The sequence below is a fragment of the Tursiops truncatus genome, chromosome 10 (genome assembly GCF_011762595.2).
Source record: "Tursiops truncatus isolate mTurTru1 chromosome 10, mTurTru1.mat.Y, whole genome shotgun sequence".
Classification (NCBI taxonomy): domain Eukaryota; kingdom Metazoa; phylum Chordata; class Mammalia; order Artiodactyla; family Delphinidae; genus Tursiops; species Tursiops truncatus.
Genome location: NC_047043.1, coordinates 66115437 through 66133200, shown reverse-complemented (window position 1 = coordinate 66133200; position 17764 = coordinate 66115437). Strand labels below are relative to the sequence as shown.

Here is a 17764-nt window from a genome sequence, read left to right as displayed (position 1 = left end):
TCCCAATTGGGACTATCAGCCAGGCCAGCTTGTTATCACTAGAGGGGGCCACATGAGCCTTTGCCTCATTGAAGGGATGCATAATTAAACCTGTTAACTATAAGGTTAAAGAGATCACCCAAGGCCAAGATGGAAATCCAGCCCTATTTCAGGCCCAATTGGCAGTTGCCCTCAGAAAGTATACGAATGTAGACCCAAACACTTTTGAGGGACACACTGTATTTGCAACCCACTTCACTGGACAATCAGCCCAACATCCGTCGGAAGCTTCAAAGCTTGCCATGGGGCCCCAAACCCCTCTCAACCTTCTTGTTGATACAGGGCTTTCAGTGTCTTTAATAGAGGAAGAAAGGAAGGAACAGCATGACTTAAGAAATGGCAAGCCAGGGAATTCCCTGGTGGTACAGTGGTTAAGAATCCACCTGCCAATGCAGGGGACGCGGGTTCGAGTCCTGGTCCGGGAAGATCCCACATGCTGCGGAGCAACTAAGCCCGTGTGCCACAACTACTGAGCCTGCGCTCTAGAGCCTGTGAGCCACAACTACTGAGCCCACGTGCCACAACTACTGAAGCCTGCACGCCTAGAACCCGTGCTCCGCAACAAAGAGAAGCCATTGCAATGAGAAGCCCGCGCACCACAACGAAGAGTAGCCCCCACTCGCTGCAACTAGAGAAAGCCCACGTGCAGCAACAAAGACCCAACGCAGCCATAAATAAATAAAAGTAACAATTAAAAAAAATCCATCTTTAAAAAAAAAAAGAAATGGCAAGCCAGGCTTTTGGCAGTTGTCATGACAAGATCTAATCCACCTCCTGATCACCCCAAAAGTACTCTCAGAAGACCTCTGCCAGGAAAGGGAGCCTGTTTTACCTGTGGGAGCTCCAAACACTGGAGCAAGGAATGTCCAGGAAACTGGTCCCAACCTCTACCCAAGACACCATGCCCAATCTGTAAGAAGATGGGCCACTGGAGGAGGAAATGCCCCCAGCTCTGAAGGGAGTGAGGAAATTCCCCCATGCCAGTCATGGCAGTGGTTGATTGACGGGACCTGGGACCTCCCAAGGCTTCCTAGAAGACAGTCATCACATGGGAGGAACCGCGGGTGACCATTGATGTGGCAGGTAAGCTTGTCCAGTTTCTAGTGAACACGGGAGCCATGTGCTCTGTCCTGACTTCTCACACTGGGCCCCTTGCCCTTGAAACCTGCTCTATTGTTGGGGTAGAAGGAAGGCCTAAGCTAAAACATTTCATCACCCCTCTCACTTGCACCCAGGGAAAGACCCTTATAACTCAGAAGTTTCTTTTCATGCCTAAATGCCCCAGTCCATTTACTGGGAAGGGATTTTCTCTCAGCCTTGGCGGCAACTCTTACTCTCCCTGAAAACCAAAAGCAAGGCCTACTTTTGGCTGGATTATGCATTATGGACAATCCAGCTCCAAATATTCCCCCCAAATTAAAAACAAACAGAAAAACGTATAGATCCACAGGTCTCGGATCAGGGAATCCCAGGGAAAACAAAGTTTGTCACTCCTTTAAAAATCACCTTAAAGGAGGCTAATGGCTTCCTTCCAGGTGTCAATACCCTCCCTTTCCAGTAAACTCCCTGTATCTCTGCTCTTTTGCTTCTCATGAGGTCACGGCTCCTTTAACCTCACCCATCCTAATGGTCCTCCTTTTTTTTTTTTAAACATGTTTAACATGGATGTTTTTTTTTTAAACATCCCCTAACATCTTTCTAGCAACTTCCAACCATGAGGTCTGACAGACCCAGCGTCACTTTTTTTTAAAAATATTTATTTATTTATTTGGTTGCACCGGGTCGTAGTTGTGGCAGGTGGGCTCCTTAGTTGTGGCATGTGAACTCTTAGTTGCGGCATGCATGTGAGATCTAGTTCCCTGATCAGGATCAAACCCAGGCCCCCTGCATTGGGAGCGCAGAGTCTTATCCACTGCGCCACCAGGGAAGTCCCTTCTTATTCCCATAGTCACAGCTCCAGCTTACAAACATCCACTATCTGACACCATGAATGCCATTGCTAAAGTTACTAACTCTTCTGATGGTTGGATCTGCCCCCACAGCTGTACCTCCCCAGAGGACCTACATCTTTTAGGACTCCCTACCTCCTTGAGGGACTTGATGGGGCAAACAGCAAAATATTTTGGTTATTTACCACCCCAGTGCAGTAAAGAAGGAAGGACTGGGGCAGAAACCAACTGGAGGCCAAGGTCTCTGGAACAGACACCCTCCTCCAAATCAGAGGGAAGGGTATTTCAGCTTTTAGACAAAGTTAGCCTCTGTTTTACTGGTATTAGCATCTGGAGACAAGAATTACGATGGCTTAATGAAACATACTACAATCACACTCTAATTTTTAGTAATCACAGTTAGGTGACAGACACCAACCAGACTGCCAATATCTAATATGTGGGGAGCGTCACTATCTGGTGGAAGAACCTAGTGACTGGAATAAATAAAACTAAAACTCACAATAAAAGCATAATAATAGAGTTAACAATACACGAGAGAAGGCCAGCAGAGGGATTGGACAATATTCCGGACTAATGTTTAATATAATGAATACACTCAGATATACTCCAGTTTCTCCCTGTTAGCTGCTATAGCGAAACCTGAGGTGCCAAGGGAAAAAAATCCCACAGCTTCAGAAAACTCCAGCTTCAAATGATGATACGTCAGGGATTTCAAACCATCCCACTTGAAGATGAGGACTATCAACATCCACTGGATAAGCATGCTGCCTCCTTCTACTCCCCACTCTCCATCTCCACCACCGTAAACAACCCCCAAACCCCTATCTCCGACAGACAGCAAGGAGACCTGGACCCATAGGTAGGGACAACACCCATGCTCAGCTTGAAGCAGTTACAGACGATGGACCATCGACCCTTTGCCCCTTGAGAGACTTTAAGGGTCCAGATTCCTTGAAGGGGGAATGTTAGAGCAGGTAGATAGCTAGATGTGAACAGAGAAAGGCGGACACAGGCCAAATGGCAGGAAACCACATCTTGTAAACAGTGGGGGTCCTTGGGCAGACAAAGAAAAGCAGGAACTTCAGGACTGACAGGAAACCACACATTTGGGGTGATAAGTGTCCTGGAGCCAGACAAAGAAAGGTGGGAAAAGGCGCGACTCTCTGGAATCTGAAGGTAACATTTTGCTCATTATGCTCTCATTACAATAAAATTAGCCTTGCAGATAAGAAGTTCCCATCATGCACCGACACCATGACACTAATGATCAAGACTAAAGGACAAAAATCCCTCCTCCCTTTGGGAACGTGGAGCTGGGATGAAAATCAGGGAATCCTCCCCAATGAATATTCCATTCCTTCATTTCTATACCCCACATAACTGGCTTGCCAAAGAAGCTCAGCCCAGCTAGTCACTTGAGCCTGCCCGCTCTCTGAGCATTCTGTTGCTTAAGTAAATCCTGGCTTTGCTTTCTTGACCTCCCTGTCTCGTCTCCGAATTCTTTCTGCCACGAGACAAGAACCTACTCTCCAGTAACATCCGGAAAGGGCAGGGGCCTCTGAGCCCCCACCCCTTTCAGGGCTTTGTGGACATGAATGTGGCATTGGAGAAGAGAGCAGGGACATAAACCCAGAACACTTAAGATTGGGGGGAGAACTGGGCGCTTGGTCTTAGTAATGTGTGATAAGGACTGAGAGCTAAGGAGTGAAGGACAAGAGCTTCTCCACCTTCAACACTGTCGGGGAGTGGGGATGGCAAGGGAGGAAGGAAAGGGATGTGGTCCATAGACTTGAGGACTGACCTTTAGGAAGTCTTCACCTGCCTCCAGCTCCCAGGCCTCTGGGCCCTCTCCTTGGATGGGTGGCAGGGATAGGAGAATCTTCACTGAATACACTTTGTACCTTTTTAGCTGTGAACCATGTTAATTACTACCTTTTAAAACTTATTATTATTACATTTTAAGGAAAATATACTTGAGCCATGCGAAGGAGGATTGCTTTTCAGTTGCAAGAGGAGTTGCAGAGTTGCTCAGTTGCAAAGCCCTGTCTTGGCCTGCCTAGGGCCTGGGAGGGTGGGCAAATGTTCCTTGGATCCAGTTTAGCATGAAGACCCAGAAAAGGCCACACTGGAAGCAGGGAACAGCACCACAATTCCCATGGGGCGCAGCGCCCTGATGTCTGGTCACTAGGGGCTGCACCTAGGCCTGGGTCATTCAGGGCAGGGATCTGGGGCAGAGACACCCCAGTAGAGTTGCCAAAATGAGCAAGTGAAAATACAGGATGCCCAGGTAAATTGGAACGTCAGATAAACAATAAAAATGTTTAGTGTAAGTATGTCCCAAATATCACATGAGATATACTTATACCAAAAAGGTTTCCATTGTTCATATGACATTCAAACTTGACTGGGCATTCTGTATTTTATTTGGCATCCCTACACCCCAAATATTGGCTGGAGAGGAAAAGCCACTCTTGCAATTTTCTTTTTTCAGTTTTCTGTTTTCATTTCTTAAATTGTTAACCCAAATTTCCACAGCCTTACCAGCCTATAGATGCAAATGAATTCACTTAAAAATCACAAATGTCGGGACTTCCCTGGTGGTCCAATGGGTAAGACTCGGTGCTTCCAATTCAGGGGGCCCGGTGGGAACTAGATCCCACGTGCATGCCGCAACTAAAAGATCCCACATGCCACAAGGAAGAGCCTGTGTGCCATAACTAAGACCCGGCGCTGCCAAAGTAAAAATGAATTTAAAAAACAAAAAACAAATGTCCCTGGTCTGCCCGTCTCCCAGTGCAGGACCTCGTCCCTCTAAGATACCACAGTCTGAGGCCTCCCCCAAAACGTCAGTTTCCTCTGCTCCTGTGGTAGCTGCGTGCCCTCTGCCCCCTAGGCCACAGGAGGGCAGCGGTTGCTTGGCTGAGTCGAGTCCGAGCCTGTGCCTCGGCGCCCTCTGCTGGTGAGTCCCAGACTGCAAACGCGGGGGCTGCTTGAGGGCGCTGGGCTCCACAATCCCACCGCGGGGCGAGCGCCTCCAGGGATGGGAAAAAGGCCCCCTTCTCCCACCTCTCACCGGGTCCGACAGCAGATGGTCTCTCCAACTGCCCTCCCTACCTCACCTCCTCCCTCCTCACGCCCTCTTCCTGGCTTTGTTCGCACCACATGAACAGGCGATGCTCCAGCCTGTGCCTCCTCTTGGCTCCCTCCACCCCAAACGCTCAGCCTGGCTCTGAGCTGACCAAAGGCTCCTCCAAGTGCCAGGCATGCCAGACAATGGAAAAGCCCACAGTTCCCAAGGGTCACAGTCAGCTTCCCCGCCTGCTCCATCACCCACATCGTCCACGTCCTCCCCCAGACTGCCAGGTGAGCTTGTGTCCATTTAAATCTCCCATCCTCACCCCAGTAGTGCCTTGGCCTGTCTGTAGCAGCTCCTTTCAAGGAAGGATGGCTTATTCATTTTCTGTGTCTCCACCAGGCGGGACTGGGTCTGTCTTGTGGCCACCAGATCCTCCTAGCATAGGCACAGAGCAGAGTGAACAAATACTGGCAAAATGAAGGTTGAGAGGCTGTGGTGGGGGTGAGGGGCCTCCCTGGATCAGAGGCAAAGAGTGATTTTTTTTTTTAATAAAGACACTTTATTTACAGATAATACAAAATAAACTACAGGACAAACTACTGTGCAGGAGGAGCGATGGCCCCCATTTTGACCCCCCTCCCCATCCCAGAATAACTTATATAAAAAATTTAAAAGGCCCTAGAAGGAGGGAGGGGCAGGGCTGGAAGCACCTTTGCTGATTGGGGATTGGGGCCTTCAGTCCTCATCCTTCCTGTTCCAGTGCAGAGTGGACCCTGGCTTGCTCCCTTCCAAGTCCTGGGCCTGGCAAGGAGGGAACACAGCTGCAAGGGCAGTTGGTGGTCGTTATAGAGGCTCCCAGACCAAGGACTCTGACTTCTGACTCTGAAGGGTTTGAGTGAATAGGTTGGTAAGTGGCACTGGGGGCGGGCACGGGGTTGGCATTATTGCAGTGCTCCAGCCATCTTCCTCCTGGCCCTGGACACGGGTCTGCGCCGGCTTCTGGGGAGCAGCCGTGTCGGGGCAGGAGTGTGGGGATCCTCAAAGCGATGATGTTGTTGAGTCCACCACCTCGTGGCCGTTGCAAACAGTGGGGACAAACTGGGAGCCAGACCCTAGGGAAAGGAAGCTGGAGGTTGGGGCCAGTCCCAAGGTCCCTTATACAGTAGGGAAGCAGGGCGGCGGAGAGCAGCTCACCATCATCCCCCACACACCCTCTCCTGTCCAGCCTCATCTAGGGGGCACTTCACCCCCAGCCAAGGAATCTCAGCAACCCAGGGAGTTGCCCCCATGATGAGGAACTAAGGTGGGGAGAGGGGGCACAGGTGTAGAGGGGTCTTAGAAATAGATGGACGCTGACCTTGGCCGAGGCTGGAGCTGGCTCTGGCAGCTGCACTGCTGAAGCGGCTGGTGGGTGCGCGGTGGCTAACCACATTCTTCTGTGGCTGGAACAGGATGATGTGCAGCTTGGGCGCGAAGAGACAACCAAGCACCACAGAGCCGCTGAGGCTGACGGACACACACATGGTGGTGGTCTGCACCTGTGATGGGAGAGGTCAAGGATGAGTCTGTCCCACAGGCCTGGGCCTGGCCCCAGGAACCCTGCCCAGGAGGTGGGGTAAGGAGCAGGGGAGACTGTAAGCATCCAACACTGGATCTTGGTCTGTCTGCCAAGCTCCAAAGAATTTTTAGGAAGGTTGGGCACAGTCCCAGCATCAGCCCCAGTGCACCGTCTTCCAGGATGACCAGAGTTCTAGCTGTGGGGGTGAACATGCAGAGTGCATGTGGGAGTGGGTGTGCAGGCATGTGTGTGTGTGCGGGTGTGTGTAGGGGTGCAGGTATGGAGTGCATGCATGTAAGGACATGAATATCTGTACGGGGTGTGTGTGTGTAGGGGGTGGTGAGAGTGTGCAGTTGTGTGTGTAAGTATAGGGTGCATGTATATGGATGTGTGGGAAGATGTGGATGTTTGCCAGGTGTGCTGGTATGTGCACGTGTGTGAGTGTAGGGATACGTGTGTGCACGCATGTGTGTGTGGGTACTGTGTGTGTACATGCCAGGTAAGTCCTTAGCCACCTATGATTGGCATGCAAATGCAAATCATATGCAAATGCAGGCTGAGTCAGAGCAGATTCCCTCCCCAGCTCGGGCCTCCACTGCCCAGGCAGGTGGCCCAGCAGGTGCAAGAGCAGCCCACACCCAGCCGTCCCTGGCCACCGGCACTGCCCACCATACCTCTGTCCTGAGGAAAAGGGCTTTTGCAGGGGTTCTTGCCTCAATTTTCCTGCTCCTTTAATTGTTAAAATTGTCAGCTCAGACCCTGCTCTATACTCCCAAGCTGAGTGACCTTAGGCAAGGAATTGAACCTCCCTGAGTCTCCATTTCTTCATCTGGAAAACGGGGAGAGCCACAGAATTTACTCCAGAATTGTGAGGATTACCCAAGATTATCCTCTTATTGTTCAGAGCTCAGCTCACCTGTCACCTCCTTGGGGAGGTCTGCCCTGACCACTCCATCTGAAGCAGCCATTGCCCCTTGAAGCTGAGGAGACGCATTGAGCACTCAGTGCCAGTTGGAATTTTGCTAGGAAGCCACCAACTGGGGTACAGTTTTCACCTGCTTTGACCTTCCTGAACCCTACACCCCAGATCTCCTCCCCCTCTTTGCTTCACCTTTCCTGACCTCCCTGGTTTCATCTCTCAATCCCAGAGTTGCACAGCTCTGGGGGCACCACGCCACACTGCACAGGTCCAAGGGGCATCAAAGCATTGTACCCTCTGGGGCTGCTGGTTTAATAGCTCTGTCATTCCCATTCCTGCTTCACTCTCACCTCTGCCTACCTTTCCACCATGTACACCCCCCACCACCTCAACTCCAGGCGAGGGGGAGGGCAATGCAGACCCTCTGCTCCAATCAGCTTCCGTATTGGCTGCCCTCCCCACCTCCTCCACCCTACCTATTCCCACCTGCCTGTGCTGCAGAGTCCAGTTCAAGGACCCCTCTTCCAAAAAGCCCTCTCTGACTTCCTACACACTCATACACACACCACCACCACCACCACATACACACCTCCCTCTTCTGTATTCTCACTGGGGCCTTTTGTCAACCTAAACCAGTCAGCAGCTCTTTGGTCAATCACCCTGCTAGTCTGGGAGCTCCACAAAAGCAGAGACCAGGGCTCCCCTTCTGCAGCCAACCCCTCAGTGGAGCAGGGTAGAGCCTCTGCTGATTTGGACACATTTCGGCACTTCCACCTCCACCCAGGTTAGGAGATAACATCTGAGTCCTGAAATCTCTTCTCAGCTCTAATTCCTCCACCTCCATGGCCATTTCCCCAGGCCCCACTCAACCTTCCCACCTTCCCCTGGGGTCCACTCCTAACTGGGCCACCACAAGCTGTGTGCTCCTGGGTGAGGATTTAACCTGTTGGAGCCTCAGAGTTATCAGAAGATTAAATGAGATATCAGGAAATAGAAGGTCCTGTGTCCCACTCCACCCTGCCCCCCACCCACCCCCAGGCCTCAGCCCACCCTGGAGCAGGTAGCTCACCCGGTAGTCACTGGAGGTGACATAGAAGATGGGCAGGAAGGCCAGCCAGATGATGCAGGTGGTGTACATGGTGAAGCCGATGAACTTGGCCTCATTGAAGTTTTCAGGGCACTTGCGGGTCTTGAAGGCATAGAGTGTGCAGAGCGCAATGAGGAGCACATTGTAGGCCAGCGAGCCCAGCATGCTTGCATCGCGGTGGTTGCAGCGCAATGTCACTACCTCCCGCCGCTCAGGGGCTGTCTCCTTGCCCGTGCCTGGTGCCTCCACCACCAGCCAGGCAGCCACGATGAGCAGCTGGCCCGAGATAAGGGCCAGACAGATGGCCACCTGCGAGGCAGGGCTGATGAAGCGTGGCCGCTGGGCTCCCTCCCGGGCCCCACCGAAGATGCGCGCAATGCGGTTGGTCTTGGTGAGCAGGGCCGAGTAGCAGACGGAGAAGGCAGTGCCCAACCCGAGGCGCCGTAAGGTGCACACCACTGTGGATGGCTTGGCAATGAAGACGAAGGTCATGCAGTAGCAGAGGAAGACACCACCTAGCAGAATGTAGCAAAGCTCCCGGCCAGAGGCCTTGACCACTGGGGTGGCATTGTGCCGCACGAAGACGCCCAGTACAAAGAGGGTGGCCAGGGCGCCTAGGCAGGCGATGGTGACAGGTCCCACGGCCCAGGCATCGCCCCAGCGGATGTACTCCTGGGGCAGCTCAAAGCAGCCAGTCAGGCTGGCATTGGGCCAGTAGCCCAGGCCACAGTCAGCACAGGTGAACTCATCCAGCCGGTACTCGTAGGGCTGGCAGGGGATGCAGAGCCAGCAGCAGACCTCCCCCGGCTGCATACTTTTCACCTCATTCTGGAGGCAGGGCTCACTGCAGCGAGAGGCGGGCAGGGGCCCGGCTGAGAGGGAGGCCCACGGGATGAGGCTGGTGTCCAGGGTCAGGCCTTCTGCCCAGTAGCCCACCTTCTGGTAGCGATAGTGCCCACTGCCTGCCCGCAGATAGGTGAAGATATTGTAGCGACCAATACCGTCCCCAAAGCGGTCGAAGCGGACCTCACTGTGGGTGTCAGCTGGGCGGAAGGGGGCTGGGGTCGAGGAGGGAAGGAAGAGAGGGTTGGATTGGTGGGTCATCCTGATGTGACCTCAACCCTAACATAGAACTCAAACCCCAAAGCTTAGGTCAGCCCTCATCCTTCTGATCCTCAACCCAGCACTAAAGCCAGCCTAACCCCAGCCATTTTTCTAAATGAGAGGCTACAACAAACCCCAACCCTAAGCCCCAAATAGAACCCCAACCTTAAAATCCAGGCACCTCCACAAACCTAATGCCCACACCAATCCCCAACCATGACTCCCAAAACCCAGCCTTAGACCTTCCAACCCAGACCCCAGACCCCAACTTTATCCCAACACACACCACAGCCCTTTCCCCAAACCTACCATGGAGACCCCCTAAGGCTAAACTCGACCTTAGGTCTAGTCCTGGTCCTACTTTTAATCCCATCAATGACATCCCCACCTCCAGCCCCGGACAGTCCTAACACTGATCCCAGTGCAAGCTGAATCCCAACCTCAGTGGTCACCTGGAACCACCAGTGTTCACCAGAATATGCTTGGCAGGCATCTCACAAATCACTCTACTCCCCATCCGCACTCCCCTGTGAACCTCACATCTCTCAGCCAGGCTCAGAAGGCAGGTACCCCTGTTATCCCATGTCCCAGTAAGAAATGGTGTTCAAGTTAGCAGATCATGTACTTAAGGCCCCGTGGTGAATGGTGCAGCCTGGTGTTGAATGCAGGTCCCCCGCAGCCCCTACTCTTTCTACCCAAAAAAGTCCTCAAAATCCAACTTGAGCCCTACCATAAATTCCACTTAGCCCAGCGGGCTAAATTCAGCCTTGTTCTAATGTCAACCCAATCAGACCCAAATGCAACACTAACCCCCACTCTGATTCTCCCATAACTCTGAATGTCAGTCTTATTGGAATTACTATTCCTCTTGATCCTGGTCCAGTACTCCAAGCTTTGTCAGCCCTGGCACCCTCTCTCACTGTTCCCACAGTGATTCTTCCTGAAGCACAACGATGATTCTGAGGCATTTATTTTTCTTGAAGCTGGAACTTCTATTAAAATAACTTTTGGTTTGAAGAGACTGTGGCCACCTTGAGTGGAAAACCAAGATTAGGAATAGAAATTTTCCTGGAAAATAGTGGTTCATCCTGATGCACCTTCCTTCTGACTCTCACTGATATTTTGCTGCCTGACAATGGGCTTGAGGTCTCCTGATCCTGATCCCTACTCCCTGCATGATAAAGAGACAGGAGATAAAATGGCAAGGCCCAAGCAGGAACCAGAGATCCTCACAGTGAAGGACCAGGCCAGACATCTACTCTCTGGAAGGAACTCAGAAAGTGGAACCTTAGTCCTGGCTCCTGTTGGAGTCCTCTCTGCCTAGCTGTCCTTGTTCTGGCTCTGACACCAGCCCCTTGGGTAATGCCCTTACTTGCTATGGGCTATGTTTTCTTAGCCGTGTACTAGAACCTGAGGGCCTGTTCCCTTTCACCCTCGGAGGGCCAGCTGCCTGGTGGACACTGGCCAGCAGCATTACCATCGAACTTGACGTTGAGCACGAAGTCTTTGTAGAGGCGGCGCCCATTGACAGGCCGCATTGCATCACAGAGGCGGGTGGTGTTGGGGCAGAGGGTGCGATGCATGTTGTGCAGCGCGTGGGCCATGGCATACACCGCATTGACCACAAACATGATCTTGGACTCTTGCTCAAAGGGCACAGCCTGCAGGGAGTGGGCTGCACAGTCTCTCTGCCGGAAGCTGCAGTGAAACCTCTGCTCCCAGAACTCACGGAACCAGGGGTTCCGGCTGTTATTCCACGGGTCCAGGCTCCGGAAGTAGGAGGCAAAGTCGCTGATGGGGTAGGAAGCCAGCTCTATGGTGATGGCACCTTCAGCAGCGCCCTCGCTACCTGCCACCACGCTCTCCAGGGCCCCCCAGCCATCGCTGGCCACCCAGGTGAAGCTGGCATTGAGACGCTGGGTGGCAGCGAGGAGCTCGCGGGCGTCCTCGGAACGGGTGAATAGGACAGCCACGCGGGCACTGGGTTTCTGCAGCAGGGCTCGCACCACGCCCTCGAAGGCTGTGCGGCTCATAGCACGGCCCACCTTCTCCGAGGTGGCCACACAGATGTTGCGGGCACGGGCCTCTAGCTCAAAGGCTTCGATGCCTGTCTCGCCGTAGTCGCCCTCGGATGCCACAGTGGACACGTAGGTCCAGTTGAAGAAGCGGAGAATCTCAGCCATGGCTTTGGCTTGGAAGAAGTCAGGGGGCACCGTGCGGGCAAAGTAGTCATAGCGGGACTTGTCACTCAGCTTGGCACTAGTGGATGCATAGCTGATCTGAGGGATCTGAAATAGCCGCAGGAGGTTGGCCACCTGGGGGAGGGGTAGAGAGGGCGAAGATAGAGACCAAGTCAAGTGCTGGAGACGGATGTGCCCCCACAGCTATTGGACCTTGGGATCAAGTGCCCATGTGGTTGTCCCTGAGGTCTCCCTCTCCCAAAAGACCTATATCTTTCTTTTTTTGTGTGGCACGCGGGCCTCTCACTGTTGTGGCCTCTTCCGTTGCGGAGCACAGGCTCCCGATGCACAGGCTCAGCAGCCATGGCTCACGGGCCCAGCCGCTCCGCGGCATGTGGGATCTTCCCGGACCGGGGCACGAACCTGTGTCCCCTGCATCGGCAGGCGGACTCTCAACCACTGCGCCACCAGGGAAGCCCAAGACCTATATCTTGTCTTGATGTGTCTTCCCCCTGGTGGCAGGGAGTTTTCTATCCCTTCCCAAGGGCTGAGAAAGACCCAGGGCCAAGGCACCAGGGTCCTGAGCCACACCTGAACCCCTCTGCTGTCTCCCTTCAGACTCATGGCAGTAACAAAGAAAGAGAGCTAAGGGAAGGCCCAAGTCCTGGGTGGAGAGAGGTTGGCCACTGGCTGCACAGGGAAAAGTAGGCCCTAGATGGCAAGTGGGATGCTCAGGGCTCTTAAGCTCTCTACCCCGGAATCAATTCTGATGGGATGATGGAGAAAGGAGGAAAAGACTCCCCCAGGAAGACCCAGATTTGAGGGCTCCATAGCCCTGAGAGCCCAAGAGTTGGTCTCCACTGGATGCCTGAACCTGAAATAAACAAGGCTTCCTGCCTACCACTGCCTGCCTGGCAGCCGATCTCCCACCCCCAGATTCCTGGGACCTGCCCCTAAGAGTGGGGTCTAGCCAAGGACCAGGTGGGATGGTGGGTAGGTGAGAGCAGGGCATGGTCCAGGTTCCACAAGCGGGAGTTAGGTCCTGTATTTGCAACTGGGACACAGGTTTTTACTCTGACAGTGTCAATGCCTTCCCTGTACTTTCTAACTCTGTGCCCCTGGGCAAGTTAGCAAACCTCCCTGAGCCTCAGTTTCTCATTCCTGCCTTACAAGGTTGATGAGCAGATAAAAATGATGTATGTGAAGCCACAATGCCTGGAAGATGATAGGGGTTTTGGCAAGAGAGAAGGGGCCAGAATATGGAGGAATCATTAACAGGCAGGTGCAGCCTATGGATAAAGGACTGAGCTTTGCTTTGACCCAGACAAGGAAAAAGCAGACTGATGTTGAGGTGTGGGCCCTGTTGCAGGAGGCAGGCAACTTGGGGTTGGAGAGAGGTAACTGGGCTCCTGGAGATGAATACATGGGGCCCTGAAGAGAATTGTGAAGAGCGGGTGCTGGGAAAGCACCCCAGAGGCCCCTGCAGACATCAGCAGGTGGGAGGCTGCCTACCCATCCCTGCCCCTGCACCCCCAGGGCTGCAGATGTAGGTGCTGCTACAGCCACACCTGTCCAAGCTACTGCTGGACACTTCCAGTAGCTGGAACTAGCAGGACTGGTAATTCATTCCCTGCAATAGGGGTATGAGCAGGCCTCCCCAACCCCAGGCCAGAAGCTGCCTTCATGGTTTAGACTCCTGCTTCCTTTCTCCTAAACAAGCCTTCCAGGTCAGAGGTCCTGGCCCTGCTTCTGATGGCAATGCCCTCTGCTGGCCTCCTAAAGGAAGCTGAGGCCCCAGACAAGGCCCTCCTTGCAACACTCCCAACCCCAATCCCAGCTCTGGCCTCACCTTCCAGCAGCCTATGTCAGGCACCAGGAAGGTAAGGGTCCACGCAAGAGGAGGAACCCAGTCAGGGACAGGGAGGATCCCACCTGGGCTAAAGCAGCCAGATGTGGCAAGGGACATTAGCTGAGCCCTCTGCTGACCCCTTATGGGAGAACAGGAGGAGGGAGGACCTGGTTCCCTCCCCTTTCCACCCCTTCAAATCCTACACCCACTGAAGACCCTTGGGTACCCTCCTCCTCACCTCCACACACATCCTGCTTCTCTTCCTTCTGGGTCCCCAACCCCTGTTTCTCTTCTCTGGTTTGCTCTTGGCTTCTATTTTCCACCCCTTTCCAATCCAAAGACAGATGAGCTGACAGTCCCGGAGGTCCTTGGCTGAGAGCCCTAGGTTCATGTCTCCACTTTGTGAGCACCTGGACTTGTGCCTTGCCTCGCTCCAAGCCTCAGTTTCCTCATCTATGAAATGGCTTAATAACAATAGCAGCTAATGTTGATTACGCCGTTACGATCTGCCAGGCCCCCTCATTAAATTTCCACCATACCCCTAAGAGTGGTGAGTATTATGAGTCCCATTTTATAAGGATGAAACTGAGGCACAGAAGAGAGAAATAATGTCCAGAGTCACACAGTAAGTGGGAGAGCCAGGATTCAAAACGCCTATTAAGTTTCTTAGGGCTGTATAACATCAGATGTGTGTGTGCGTATGTGTTGGAAGTGGGATGCTTTCCTTGCACAGTCTCTAAAATTGTACTCCCATTTTGCCACAGGGGCACTTTCTTAGTCTTCTGTAAAAAGCTACTCGAAGGAAGCTGCTAGTCCCTCTTCTAATGCATGGTAGCCCAGAGCCCCTGCTCAGCAGGAATTCCAGGTCCCCACCTCTGGCCTCCCTCCCCAGCCCCCACTTAAACAGCCCCCATGTACCTGGATAGAGACATCGCTGTAGGAGCCGCCAATGACACCAGTGATGGCAGTGGGAGCATCACCATGGGTGGCATAAGAACCATCGGGGCAAACATGGCGTGAGCCATCGGCACCATGGCTGAGTGATGCACGCACGAAGTCAAGTGCCTGCTCCAGGGCATGTGTGTCCTTGGAGCAACTGTCGAGTATGTGTGCACCCAGGCGCACGCCCGGCAGCAGGCTTGGGTCATGGTTGATACGATCCAGCGCAAAAAGCATGGCCTCCAGGCGCTGGATGCCGCGATGTTCATTGACAGGACCACACTCCTCTGCTGGGCCGCCCTTCTGGTGTACCGGAAACAGCCCACCCAGAATCAGGTCCCCCTCCAGGGTCAGCACCTTCTTGGCTGGGCCCTCAGCCACAGCGCCCCACAGCAGCAGCAGAGCCAGGAACCCAAGCAGTGATCCCATGGCCCCAAAGGGGATGGATGGGTCCAGCAGACCTGGGCCTCCAGGGGGTGAGGGCAGAAGCAGCAAAGGCAAAGAGAGGTATAAATAGACCAGGAAAGGACAGACAGGAAAAGGATGAGGAGGGACCCAGCTCCTGCAGAGAGAGAGAGAGAGAGACAGACAGACAGACAGACAAACAGGTAGGGAACAGTGGAACCTGAGAGTGGCTACCCCTTCTGACTCTGCCTCCCCCAAACTCCTTTCCCAGGGACTGAGGAGCCAGGGAGAGGTGGTGCTCCTAACTAGGATGAGAAACTCCTGGGACACCCCTTTGGCCTGTCTCTCAGCCCTGCCCAGATCTGCGGCTGGAGATGGGCTCTGTGCCCATCCCAAATTTAGCAGAGATGGAGGATTACAGAGAGTAAAGGCCCAAACAGAAAACAGAAGACCCAGAAGAATGTCCAACACCCTGTCAAAACCTCCCGGGACCCCAAAGTCAACAGCTTTGCAGCAGAAGGTCACAGTTACAAACTTGGGAGTCCAGTCCCTATCCTGAGCCTTGGATTTCCAGAGAGGAGCCATCGCTGGCTGAGAACAAAGGGTAGTCTCCAATCTCTAAGGAAACTGAAGTCCAGGTGAGCACCCAAGGTTCCCAGCCTCTCGTTCTTAAAAAGCCATCCCCAACACCCCCTGACTGGGGAAGTAATAGAGACTCTAGGCTTTGGAAGTTAGATAGCAAGGTAGAGAGGCTGGCCCTAGAGAGGGACACCGAAGTGACCACAGGTCCTAAAGTCAACAGGGAAAGTAGATGTGAGTGTATGTGTGTGTCAGGGGTGGGGGGGCAGTCCACCTGGTCAAAATCTCAAAACAGGGCTCAAGGTGAGATTTTGGACATGCTAGCACTATATAGACTGCCGTTTGAGACTTTTTGCTTTCGTTTTCTCTTCAGCTCAGAACCAAGCAGAGAAAGTCACCATCTCGACTCCCCATCCTTGGTCTCAGGGCCCTGTCCATCCTGGCCCCGGCCCTCAGAGACCCTGCCTCCCTCTTCCACTCTGCACCCTGTATTTGTGCCCCAGCTGCCCTCCCAGACACCCATCCCACACAGGTTGTCACAATCACACAGGCTTGGGAAGGCTAGCAGAGGGAAACTGAGCCTGAAGAAGGGCAGAACTAGTTGAAGGACCCCATATCCTGGCCACAGAGACTGGGGCTCTTCACTTTGCCCCCTCAGCTCCCCAGGGTTAGTCTGCCACTGGGGCTAGGCCAGGAGAACTGTGATCCTGTGCATAGCCAGAAAGCAGCAGCTCAAGCAGGCAAACAGGAGAGAGAGGTAAGCATGAAGCCCAACACAGATGGGGACACGGACCCAGATGGGGGCTGAGGTCCAAACTGGTCAAGACCACGATCCTCCCACAGGGGTGGCTGGGACCAAAGCTCCAACAAGGGACAGAACCCTGAAGGGAGAGAGAACCCTAGAAGGGGGCAGCCTGGGGGCCTGGGCCACAAAATTCAGGGAGGGAGCGATGGAGCCTGGGAGGCTGAGACAAAGACAGAGGCACAGACAGAAAGACTGACCAAAGGACGGAGGGGCAGGAAGAACGAGGGATCGAGATGCAGAGCGTGCGTTCTTTGGGGAAGAAAGGCGGGACGTCTAGGGCTGTCTTCCCGCTTCCCGGAGCTCCTGGCAAGCGTTGTCTGGACGCCCTGGCCAGTCTCAGCCCCAGGAGCCCCAGAACTCGAGGGCCCGTGGGACCCCAGGACGTGGGGTCAGGATCGATAAGGTCGGTGGCGGCCGCGGCACCACCAGGCTTACCCTACCTTGCGCGCCCGGCTCTGGCGCGGAGAAAAACGGAGAGGAGCCGGGGGCGCGGAGTTCCAGCTCCCGCTAGAGCGCTCGCTCGCTCGCTCGCTCGCTCGCTGGCTCGGCAGCTCTGCGCTCTCCGCCCGCCCGCTCAACCTGCAGCTTTCAATCGCGGCCCGCCCCGCCCCCGGCCCCGGCCGCCCTCAGCCCCTCCTCCATTCCAGATCTCCCGCGGCCAACCGGGCCTCCGCCTCCCCCCAGACTCCTCCAACGCTCCCCTCTTCAGGCGCACCGGCCCGGCGCTGTCCGCCGCGTGGTGCTGAATCCTCGGGCTCTCCCACCCTGTGCTGGAGCAGTTGCCTCTTGGCCCCCTCCACCCCAAGTCAGACTGCGTCCCAGAGAGCAGCGGGCATGAGGCACTGGGCTGGGAAGGTCACTGAGCCCCGGGAGGTGCGCACAGTGCTATGGGTTCCCATCTGCGAGAGCGGGAGGGCTGGCCCTAGGGTAGTGGGGTCCACTGGGAGATAGGTAAAGAGGCACGTAGGAGATAGGTGGAGCGCTTAGCCTGCTGCATCCCTGTCCTCACACTGATTCTCCGTATCCATGAACTGCAGTTCCATCCACACGCCAGGCCTGGGGTGGGGGAATGTGTCTTCAGCCCCAAGTGCGAGCTGGGGCCTGAGTCACTAGAAGGAAGAGATGGAGTGGGGGGGGGGCGAGGATCAGAGGAGGATGGGACATTCTCTTCCTTCCTGCAGATGACCTTTAAAACCACTACACCCCACACACATCCAGCCCTGACCTCCCCCCCACCCCTCCACTAATCTCCACTCTCTTGTGCAAAGGGCA

At 54.2% G+C, this 17764-nt stretch overlaps 1 protein-coding gene across 2 annotated transcripts; it reads right to left on the bottom strand.

The window, feature by feature from the left end:
• Positions 1-4416: 4416 nt before the first annotated feature.
• On the bottom strand, positions 4417-17472 carry GRM2 (glutamate metabotropic receptor 2). 2 transcript variants are annotated; one of them, XM_073811168.1, is made up of 6 exons: positions 16933-17114; positions 14683-15006; positions 11213-12050; positions 8614-9689; positions 6425-6605; positions 4417-6179 (listed from the first exon to the last, which is right to left on the bottom strand). In XM_073811168.1, the coding sequence occupies exons 2-6, from the start codon at positions 14938-14940 to the stop codon at positions 6106-6108; spliced, it is 2427 nt and encodes an 808-aa protein (XP_073667269.1). In that variant the 5' UTR covers positions 14941-15006; positions 16933-17114; the 3' UTR covers positions 4417-6105. The 2 variants fall into 2 exon arrangements, with proteins under 2 accessions (XP_073667269.1, XP_033720944.1); XM_033865053.2 differs by having other exon boundaries at positions 4418-6179; positions 14683-17472.
• Between the last annotated feature and the right edge of the window lie 292 nt (positions 17473-17764).